Source organism: Solanum dulcamara, chromosome 11 (genome assembly GCF_947179165.1).
Source record: "Solanum dulcamara chromosome 11, daSolDulc1.2, whole genome shotgun sequence".
Lineage (NCBI taxonomy): Eukaryota > Viridiplantae > Streptophyta > Magnoliopsida > Solanales > Solanaceae > Solanum > Solanum dulcamara.
Window position 1 is genome coordinate 21,271,945 of NC_077247.1, and position 12,202 is coordinate 21,284,146.

At 37.2% G+C, this 12,202-nt stretch overlaps 1 protein-coding gene across 1 annotated transcript in view; it reads left to right on the forward strand.

Moving 5' to 3' along the window:
* Nucleotides 1-12,202, forward strand: part of LOC129872087 (twinkle homolog protein, chloroplastic/mitochondrial) — a 59,543-nt gene that overhangs the window by 43,730 nt on the left and 3,611 nt on the right. The window contains exons 16-17 of the mRNA XM_055946957.1: nt 4,753-4,836; nt 10,000-10,131. Of these exons, the coding sequence (XP_055802932.1) occupies nt 4,753-4,836; nt 10,000-10,131 (216 nt within the window). The remainder of the gene's footprint in view (nt 1-4,752; nt 4,837-9,999; nt 10,132-12,202) is intronic.

Genomic DNA, 12,202 nt, shown 5'->3' on the forward strand with positions numbered 1-12,202 from the left:
TAATCCATTATTAGGAGATGCCATTTATAACATAAGAACCCATAATGCACTATTTTTGGATCCCATACAAAAACAATCATCTTATTTCCAACAAAAACACAAGAGAACTTGCTATGTTTCCTTATGAACATATGTACTATATTGAGATGATCTCTTCAAGACTTGAACCATAGCCCACAGGAGCATGCATCTGAAATCGGGTATGTAAAAGAATGTTTTTGATCAACATCTTACGCATTATGCTTTAATAAAATGTGATGTTATTGACTCCCCGATGATATTGAATAATCATTCTCATTTGTATTCATTTCATTCTTAAGAGTGTGTTTGGTGTATAGGAAAATGTTTTCTAATTTTCTCATGTTTGGTTGGACAAAAATTTTGAAAAATATTTTCGCTAGGAAAACAAGCTCCTTAAAGATAAGTAAAATGACTTCCTTAATGAAAGTATTGAGGAAGTAGGCCTTTGCATCTTTATTTTTATCAACATAGATTACTTTCATGTTGCAGCTATACATTAATCAGTGTATTATGGGACAATCAATATATAGTTATCTTTAAATTACATCACACAAACATGGGTGCACAAGTAAGCGACTGGCATATAGAAATGTTGTAGCATACAAAGTCAATATGACCCATGATCTGCCCTATTCACTAAAATCGTTGCTGAAAAACAATAGTGTCAACATGAAGTGTTACACACACAGTTTTATGGAAAAGTAACTCAAGAAACGTGTGTTCACATAATTAAATTTGGCATTTCTTTTATTAGAGCCACTGCCTAGTGATTTCATGTTCATACCTCTGTCTGACATTTCATCGAGAACCTTGTGAGCATCATTTATCTTTCCAGGTTCAATGAGAACAACAAGCAGATATTTGCATGTCTTCAAAACCATCTAAATCACTGTCATCACCATCACTAACCCTCCATGAAAAGTACATTTGAGGACACCTCTTCAAAAGTTTTAGCAAATTCTACAAGGATGAAATCTGAAAGAAATTCCAAAAACTTACCATAATTAGAGTTCAATGAAGATTTTTTCGATGAATATTTGGAGGTATATATTCATAATTTGGATTGCACCAGACTTTTTCTGAATTAAGGAGCATGAGTAAAAACTTTTCTGAAAGATTACATCCTTTCTGGATGAGATCGGGATTATTTGTGCGGGACAGTTTTTTTAATATGGGTAGTTAGGTTAAGGTAAATGAATGGTTTATGAAAGAATAGTTGCGAATGTAAAAGTGAAAGAGCATATTGATTCAGACGAAGTGTAGGTTGGGTTTGCTTCTGCCGTTCTGCGCACTTTTTATTTTTTTAAAAAGCAACAACAACAACAACATACCCAGTGAAATCCCACAAGTGGAGTCTGGGGAGGGTAAGATGTACGCAGAACTTACCACTATCTTATGGAGATAGATAGACTGTTTCCAAAAGAATCTCGACTCAAAAGTCACAGTCCCAAGTAAGAAAGAAAAACAATATATATAGCATAATGGCAAAAAACCCCCAAAAATCAATGCAAATTTTACAAGACAAGAATAATAACGATAGCAGAGTAATGTGATAATCAAATGCAATAACAACAAACCTATAAAGGCATGCCTTGACCTACGACCACCCTAAACCGACACACGACAATATATCATTTTATCCCTACTAGCCTTATACTCTAATCAGTGACCTCCACTCATTTCTATATAAGTTCATGTCCTCAGTGATATGGAATAGCACCATATCTGGTCTAATCACCTCTCTCCAATACTTTTTCGGTTTACCCCTACCCCTTCGCATAGCCCCCAACTCCAACCGCTCGCACCTCCTAACTGGGGCATCGACACCCCTCTTCTACACATACCTATGCCATCTCAGTCTCGCTTTTCTCATTTTGTTTGCCACAAATGCCACTTCCACCTTCTCCCGAATAACCTCATTCCTAATCTTATCACTCCTAGTGTGTCCACACATCCATCTCAGCATCCTCATCTCTGCAACATGTATTTTTTGAACATGAGAGTTCTTTATTGGCCAGCACTACACTCCATGTAAGGACGCCGGTCTAACCACCATTTTGTAGAATTTACTTTTAAGTTTAGGTGGTACTTCCTTATCACACAAGACTCCGGAGGTAAGCCTCCATTTCATCCACGCTGCCCCAATGTGTTGCGTGACATCATCATTGATGTCCCCACTACTCTGTATGGTGGATCTAAGATATTTAATGTTTTCTGTCTTGGGGATAGGTTGAGTGACAAGCCTCACTTCCATGCCCTCTTCATCCATCGCAACACTAAATTTGGACTCCAAGTATTCTGTTTTGGTCCTGCTTAATTTGAACCTTTTGGACTCCAGCGTTTGTCTCCAAACCTCCAATCTATCATTAACTCTGTTTTGAGTCTCATCAATCAAAACTATGTCGTCCTCAAATAGCATACACCATGGAATCTCTTTTTGCATGGACTGTGTCAACTCATCCATCACTAAGGCAAAAAGAAAAGGACTCAACCCACATCCTTGATATAGTCCTATCTCAACAGGAAAATATTTTGAGTCACCTCCCACTGCCCTAACTCGAGTCTTGGCTCCAGCATACATGTCATTTATAACTCTAATATACACCATCGGAACATCTTTAGCCTCCAGACACCTCCAGAGAACATCCCTCAAGGTCAATGAATACCATATGGAGATGTCTTTTTTTCCACTAAATTTCTCCACCAGTCTCCGCATAAGATGGATTGCTTCAGTAGTCGATCGCCCCGGCATGAATCCGAACTGGTTCTCTGAGATTGACACTCCTCTCCTCACCCTCATCTCCACCACTCTCTCCTAAATCTTCATAGTGCGGCTTAGCAATTTAATACCCCTATAATTATTACAGTTTTGGATATCATCCTTGTTCTTGTACAATGAAACCATAGTACTCCACCTCTATTCATCGGGCATCTTAGCAAGTCTTCAAAATAACATTAAACAACTTAGTCAGCCACTCCAATCCTGCCTTGTCAGTGCTCTTCCAAAAGTCTACCGGAATCTCATCGGACCTGGTTGCTCTCCCCCTCCTCATCCTGCTAATAGCACGTCTAACCTCCTCAACCCTAAAACACCTGCAGTACCCAAAGTCTCGAAGACTATGAGAGTATGCCAGATCACCCAGTACAATATTTCTGTCTCCTTTTTCATTTAAGAGTCTATGGAAGTAAGCTTGCCACCTTTGCTTGATAGAGGTCTCATCCACTAATACTTCACCTTCCTCGTCCTTGATGCACTTTACTAGATCCAGGTCGCGGGCTTTTCATTCTCTCGCTTTGGCGAGCCTATACAATCTCTTCTCCCTACCTTTTTCCCCTAACTCAACATATAGGCGTTCTAAAGCTGTCGTCTTAGCTCTGGTGACCGCCGACTTCGCTTTCGTCTTTGCCTTCTTATAGATATCTTTAAGCCTACTCTTCTCCTCCTCATCCACGCACTCCAACCACTCCGTATAGGCAACCTTCTTGGCTTTCACTTTGCCTTGTACTTTTCCATTCCACCACCAATCTCCTTGACGACCACCAAGGATTCCTCTCGATATTCCTAGAACCTCGGTGGCTGCTTTTCTAGTGCAACCAGCTGTCATCTCCCACATGTTGTTCGCATTCCCGCTACTACTCCAGGCCCCTAAACCAGTCAACTTCTCCCCCATCTCCCGAGAAAGGGCGGGAGTTAGGCCCCCCATCTAATCCTCAATCAGTCATAAAGGATTTCTTTCTCCTATCCCTCTTAATCTCCAAGTCCATCACCAAAAGCTTATGTTGGGTAGTAATATTTTCACTCGGAATAACCTTGCAATTCTTACAAAGGTCTCTATCACCCTTCCGGAGGAGTAAGTAGTCAATCTGATTTCTAGCTACCGTGCTACTAAAGGTGACCAATTAATTATCACTCTTCAGAAAACACGAGTTAGCAATAATCAACTCAAAAACTTTAGCAAACTCCAGGAAAGATACCCCACTGCCATTCCTGTCCCCAAAACCAAAGCCTCCATGGACATCATCAAAACATTAGAAGTTGTACCGATATGACCATTGAAATCTCCACCAATGAAAATCTTTTCGGTACTCGGTATACCTCTCACTACCTCCTCCAAATCCTCCTAAAAGAGCCTTTTGACTATTCCTCCAGGCCCACATGGGGTGCATACGCACTAACAATGTTCACAATAAGCCTGGCTATAACTAACTTAATAAACATCATCCTATCACTGATCCTCTTCACCTCCACCACACACTCCCTAAGATCCGTATCGACTAGAATACCTACTCCATTCCTATCTCTTGAGCCTCCTGAGTACCATAATTTGAATCCGTCCACATCCTGAGCTTTGGAATCTACCCATCTAGTCTCCTGAACACAGGCTATATTAATCTTTCTCTTCTTAAGACTCTTCAATAGCTTTATGGACTTCCCTGTAAGTGACCTTATGTTCCATCCTACTCTCAACTTACGAAAACCCGTCTCCCTCTTACCACTATTTTCCCTCACCTTCAACCCCAATTGAGAACATGAACCTAGTCCACCATCAGTAACCAAAGCCACTAAAACGATATGGAAAAAACAAGTACTGTAATTAAGTTTTAAAAATAAGAAGTGTATTATAGTAATTTAACTTTTAAGTTAGGGAGTTCATGCTTTTAAAGTAGTATAGATTTATCTTTTATTCGTTGTTAATTTGTTTGTTAATGTTTTGATCATTGGCACTGCAGATATGGGGAATCTGTTGAACGGATGAGCGCTCAGGAGTTTGAAGAGGGAAAGCAATGGCTCAGTGATACTTTTTTCCTCATAAGGTGATGGTGACAATTTCCTGAAATATGAATGTTGAAGCTTGCCTAATGATCTGACTGACTTCTATTTGGAACTGACATGTTCCCTAAGCTTGCTCTCCATGTTTTGTAGTTCGTTTTAATGATAATCCTGGATTAACTGATTGTATATCCACATTATGGATGCCATGTTTTGAATAGATAGTATCCAAAATACTAAGAAACAGTGTTATCTTTTGTGTCCCACATCAGTTAAGAGAATGGACTATTGTCCCCTATTTGGTATTTAGTGATCCTCACCTCATGAGCTAGCTATTGAGGTTGAGTTACGTGTAAGGTGCATTTTTTACATGGTATAAGAGACCCATTGCTATTTCACGGTCGATCCAATTTAGGGCCTCATCTTATGTTGTCCACGCAATGATATCCAACCTGGGAATGTGACGGGGTATTAGATCCCATATTGGTTTGAGTGTATGAGTTGCTGTCTCTTTATATGATCTTGAGAAATCCTTATAAAATAATGGTTTTGGCAATTCTCACCTCATAAGTTTGTCTTTTGGGTTGAGTTAGGCTCAAAATCCATCTTTCTTTACCGTGATCAAGCAACAAAATGATGTGAAGGAGGTGTTATTGCTCTTAATGGTTGAAGCAATGCGATTTGGAAGAAGAGCAGATTTAAATAGTGAAGTCCTAAGACTCAAGCAAGAAAGGGTCTCCTCTTTGCATCAAACTTTAAAACTAGAAAAGAGGGGGGGGGGGTATTGCTTTTTTCTATCTGACTATTCCCCATGTATCTTCAGTAATCTCTTTGTAGTCTTCATGTTCTTATGGTGTGCAAGTCATCATGTTGTTGCTATTGTACTTCTCTTCTGCTTTTTAAAATCTCTCAATGATTACTTTATTAACTTTTCTTGTCTATTCTAAACGGAGTAGGTAAAGGCGAAAGCAAAGAAATGCGTTAGTCTATTGGTGCTTTAAGTGCAAAGCAAAATTTAAGTGTGAGCTTACAAATAGAGGCACTAATGGGGAAAAGATTATGTGTGCCTGTGGCCAGGAAAAATCACTACATATACTAACAACGCTGATTTGGACAAAATGATTGACAATATTGTACCCAAATGAAATGTATGAAGCGAAAATCAATGTCAATCAAGTTTAAAACTATTGTAAATCTCTAACTTCTTCTTATATAAAGATAGTGCGCATGGTTGATGAGGTACATGTCTTGCCGCTTAAGCTACGCAAAGCGCGTAACCTTGCTTCAACTGAGTTTCATGCTTCAAGTGAAACTTTATACTACTGATTCTTTATGCCATTTTCTATATTCCAATTTTGTCATATAGGCAGATTGTTTTGGAAAAACTATCATTCTTGTAGTTGAGACTAATTACAATTGCAGTTCCTAAACAATTAAATATGAAATCGAACGTTGCACATTAATTTTTTTAAAATGGCTGATTAAGTAAAAGGTAGAAACTGTACTCAATTTTGTTAATTGATATTTACTAGTGGATTTGTTGAAATTACATTTATTTAATTTAAGCTATTGGGATTGATGTTGTCATTATCATAACTGAATACTGTAACTAGTAATATTAATTGCACTTGATACTTAATTTATAAATATTAGGTAAATCTCGTATTTTCTCTAAATTGTGTGCTTTATTTGAAAGAAGAAGATGCACTTGCTTCGAAGAAGCACATATGCTTCATTTCATGTTTATAGTTCTATATTTTGCCCTATTTATGCATGTTTTCTTCTGAAAACAAAGTTGTTGTTGGACTGACTAAATCAGCCTTAATCACTCCCCTTATAATAAAGGGCAGCCCGGTGCACTAAAGCTCCCGCTATGAGTAGGGTCCGGGGAAGAAATAAATGAAGTGCACTGAGTATTTTATGCCCTTTGATCATACCAATGTAAAAATGAGATGAGTTTGAAGATTATATTTCATATGTATTATGTATATGATGTTGGTAGGGCAGTGTCGATTCTCCTTTTGTAATGTGTAGGACACAAGCAACCTCTTGTTCCCTGCAATAGGGTTTCTCATCCTTTTGTCTTTGCATGGAGAAGCAAACAAAATTGGTCTTTTATGTTTGGGGATATGTCTAAAGTAGTTCCTGATATACTTTTGAGTTCTGACTAGTTTTGGTCCTTAAAGTTGTCAAATGTCAGAAACTTCAAAACCAAAAACTGCACCAGACACAATGAATAGACAAAAAAAATACCAGAAATTGAATCTCAAAAAACTTCACCAAACATTGAAAATACACCAAAAATAGCGGAATCTGCACCTCCAAATGTGAGTTCACAGTAGATCTTTTTTTTTTCCTAGTTCCTATTAAATCTAAAAATCAGAGTTTGTTAAACATTTGATTGAGACAAAAAGTGCTAACTTTTGGCAAGGGACCAAAATTGCTCAGGGATATATTTAAGGGACTATTTTCTTGAAAAGGTAATTAAACATTTTATTATAAATAAAGTAGCCTGGCACTAAAAAGTGCATAGGCAGTTCACTAGGAATCCATCATTACAAAAAAAAGAGGATTCTATTTTACTAAAACCTTTTCGTGTAAAGTTTCTACGAGTTTAGGATGCCATGTTCAGTCTTTGTATATTGAAGATTACACCGAAAAGCCAACGACCACAAACATATGTATTTGAGCTTCTGCACAATATCCGTTATCACTTCAAAACATTTGCTATTCCTTTCCTTCCATATTACCCAACAAATACAAGCAGGTAATGATTTACTGAATAGCTCTTTGACTGAGTATGACATAACAGTGTGTATGTTGTTGAACAATGAAGACGAGATCTGGCCAGTCACTGGAAAATGCAAAAAGAGATGGCTGTAGTTTTCCACCTCTCTATTACACATAAAATACCAACTGATATCGTCATTCCCATTCTCTATAGATTGTGATGGGTGAGGCAAGCTTCATGAGTCTAACTTTTTAGGGTGCTTTTGATTTCCACGACTGCTTTCATGACCAATAAGTTGGGCTGTCACTCACACATTTTGATCGCCTTATAGCAATAATTAAACAGAAAATAGCCCATTTTTCTGCCTTGTTCATACGATGCAATCGTCAGCTTCTGCGTTAAACATACACACTCTAAATCTCTTAACAGAAGAACTCTTCTGGGGATTTTCTAATCAAAGAAATTTCTTCTGAAACTTAAGCACCAAGAACTTCCATTCCAACATTGTAAGACAAAGCAACCTACATTATTCTTGAGTCAATAAAGATCTTGATACCTAATCTTCAATGGTGAGGGTCCTATTCAAACATCATACGACAATCTTGTTCCTGCCATAGCCAATCTTGACCTTTGTGCAGGCTTCAAAAGTGGTCCAAAAGCTACTTATATGCTTTCCATAAACCTAAACCATGAGAAGTGTGTGCACGATCCATAGATCAAAAACTGTGATCTCCATATTTTTCGTTAATTACTCTTCTCAAAAAGCTCTATGTTTGTGCCGTATCTCCACAACCATTTCATAGGTAATTATCCATCAGAATTAGATTTCTTATCTCATACTCACTAGTAAAAGAATAGGACATAAGAAAGCTTGGTAGCGAGTCAAGGACAGTATTGACAAGAATCACACTGCCCCAGAGAAAGGTATTGTCTTTTCCATGTAGCAAGTCTCTTGTCAGTTTTTTTCCCCACACCTGCTTTGACTTGTATCTGGAACCTATAAGCATACCTACATATTCTGTATGAAATTCTCTTATTTGATAGCCAAGAACCTCCCCAGACCTATCCCCAAATATAAGGGACCATTTTTTTTTTTCATTTTCTCTATTTGCATACATGGTTCTCCTCTATTTTCCACGAAAAATTGTTTCTAGATAACTTATTATTTTTTTAGAGTGATTTACTGGCTTTGGTGATTCCTTGGTTAAGCTACGTTCTGATTTCTAGCTAGTACAATCAGCTTGCTGTATGGCAGTATTATTGCTCCAATATTGTTCAATTTCCATAATCTTCATAGATAGGTTTTTAGTTAGAGTGAATAGATCAACCCCCCCCCCCTCCCCCGCGCGAACTTGGCTAGATTTATTTAGTGCACACTTAAACTTTACGTTCGCCTAATTACCCTCTGAACTTGGTAATTTGATATCCTCGGCCCTCCTAGATGCTGATGTGGCAAAGAGCGTGAATACACTCTTTTAGGTGCGTGGGAGGGAAGAAAAATTGAAAACTCAACTTACACGTGGGTATTTTTCAATTATTAATTGTCACAGTTAATATAATGATTTATTTCTTCTAATTGTAGTACTCTTTGTTTTTTTAATATACATTACTATTTTATCCCAATTTCTTTCTTTAGATAAAACGATTATTTGTTTCAACAGTATATTTTTTTCTCTTTTTTTTTGGATCCAAATTTACATAGCTTAGTTAAAACTCTATTTATTTTATCCAAATAAATAGAAGATTTAACCAAGTTATGAAGTTCAAATGGTGTATTTTTATAAAAAGGAAAAACACTGTATCTTTTTGCAATGAGTATTTAATTTAACTATGCATTATTCTTTTGCGGGCAAAATTCATTAAACATTTGTTTGGAATTTTATTTTCCTTTATACTTTTTCTTTAGATGCAATAATATTTTTTTAAAACATGTATTTATTCTTTTCCTGGACTAATATGTAAAAAAACTTGATTATGATCTTTACCTAAATAAAATATTATAATCAAAATATTTATTCTATGTTTTATTTTACAATTTTGTCTTGAAAAAGATGATTTAGATAATTGGTGAACTTAAAAAGGTTAAAATTATATTTTATTCTAAAAATGTCACATGGACAAGAAAATCCATGTGGCAACGTGTGTGTCACATTTCTATGTATTTGTCAGCATGCAGGGGGGTCGTGACAATAAAATTGTCATGTTAAGGAGGGTAATTAGGCAACACAATGTTTAGATGTGCACTGAATAAAACTCGCCAAGTTTAGGTTTTTTTTTAATCTGTTCACTCTTTTAGTTAATAATATTGGGTGGGTTAGGTATTCTAAAGAAGCTTTTACTTCTTCAGCCATCTTTTTCTTTTTTATTTTCTGAATCTCGAATTCTGAAGAAGTTTTACTTCTTGAGCTATCTTTTCTTTTTTATTTATTGAATCTCATTTTTCTTCACTAACCAGAAAAGTAGGATAATTGAACAGGTGTGAGAATGATTGCCTGCCGAATATTGACTGGGTTCTCTCGCTTGCAAAAGCTGCAGTTTTAAGACATGGGGTGAATGGACTTGTAATAGATCCATACAATGAGCTTGATCATCAACGTCCTTCAAGCCAGTGAGTAACCTTTTAAGCATTTTTTATGGTTGGTGATTCCATATTAACAGTCTCACGATGATCCGAGGACGACAAAATGTGTAGCTCAATTTTAAAATGCTTTTTGCCGCCTGTTCTTGGTGGTTGTTTGAGGATATATTGTGCTGATACCTTGTATAGGGAGAATTTTTACGTTCTCGTTGCATTTTCTCCCTGGTATATTTGTTTGCTACTACTATTCTTTTCCTCATACTGCTGCCATCTGATACTCCATTTAAAAGCAATCTTTTAGTAGTCCATTCTGTTGAAGGATCTTGACAGGCTAGCAGATTTCAAGAAGTTGAGCAAGGAAAATGAAATTCCAAAAGATTCATGGATTCTTGTCTTTGTTGTGCTTCAAAAATCTGAAGATGGGTTCTTTGAATTTTGAAATGCAAGAGAGAATGATGTGGCCGCAAGTGAAAAAAGGTAAACTTAAGGAGCAATGTGCACTATTTTTCTGTTCAAGGGAAAACAACAAGTTTGGCAGATTTATAAGTATTTTTTTCGGTACATGGAGACAACAGATCTGTCAATATTATCCTGAAGTGACATTGAATGCTGGATGTAGGGATATCACGTTTAAGATCAACAGATTCATCAAAAAAATACAAGTCCCACTAATACTAACATCCTCAGGAAGACAGACCCAAAAATTCCATATGCTGAACTTGCAGAACCAGTAAATGGCAATCGAAGGGGGTAAACGGAGCATTGATCTGTACGAGCGACAATAAATTCATCATAACTGAGGGGAAAGCATCGGCTAAAGCGATGTCTTGGGCAGATGTGTGGTTGGTCATTTTAACAGAGATTTGAAAGAAAAACCTACACTATCAGATATACGTAGGTAGGCGGTGTCGATTTGAAAGAACGCATTCGGGTGAAGATTTATGAAATGGCTGGCACTCAATTTTTGTTTGAGTTCCCAACAAAATACATGGCGGAACATGTTCTTCAAGGGGAGTGGAGCTGGAAAAAAGAAAAAAATCAACTTGGAGTGGTGGACTCCAGTTGCTGGATGTTGTTTGAACAGATGACAAAGAGAATGGACTTGGGTCAGAGTTATGGGTCTTCCTCTTCACCTTTGGTCAGATAAGATATTTGAAGCCATCAGAGAGCAGTGTGGAGGATGGTTAAAAACGGAGGAGACATCTCTGAAAAATCATCTTCAACGGGCATGATTAAAAGTGAAGGGAGACAGTAGCATCATTCCAAAGGAGGTGAAGATTGAGGGAAAAGGGTTAATTTTTACTGGAAGAGGAGAAAAATAAGGCACTGGCTAGGCTGGAAGAGATAGAGTGAAAGGGTGCTTCCAGATGAAGAACAAGCAGAAACAGAGAGGATTTTATCAAGAGGTAACTGGAGAAAGTGGCAAAGTGTGAAGAAATATTTTGCTGATAAAATTCTCGATTTTTGTGGATCAAACAAGGGGACAAGAAACAAAAGTTTTCCATAAGCTGGCTAAGGCTCAGAGAAGATTCAAAAATATTGACAAAGTTTAGCACTCGGTTCCTAAAGGCTTTACAATAGTAGTTATTTGCAGTTTCTCATTCCAGTAGTAGTTATTTCCTTGGAGTTGTTATGTGCAGTTTTTGACTCCGGTAATGTTAGGAAACTGTGTCCTAGTTTCTTCGGGTAGTTATCTTATGAGTATTGTATTTAAACTCCGTTTATCCTATGAAATCTTAGCAGAAACTTATTCCAGTTTGAGTACTTTAACTCATGAGATTGCAGGTTTTCTCTTAACGAACCAGCACCATAGGTCGTGGGAAGAAAACATCAGATTCATTTTGCAGCGCTCCCATAACTAGATCCATATCAGGGGATTATAACAACTTGGTATCAGAGACGGAAGTTATGGGAGACCAAATCCGACGACAACTATCACAGTTAGTGAACTCGTTCCAAGAAAAACGTGCAGCCAATTTAGCCAGACAGGAAGCCATAAATGCTCACTTGGATGCACTCACAAAGGATTTAGCAAATTCGAAGATCGACTCTGAATCAACTGAAAATACCAGTCATAATCGATGTTGGAAGGGTAAAGCTA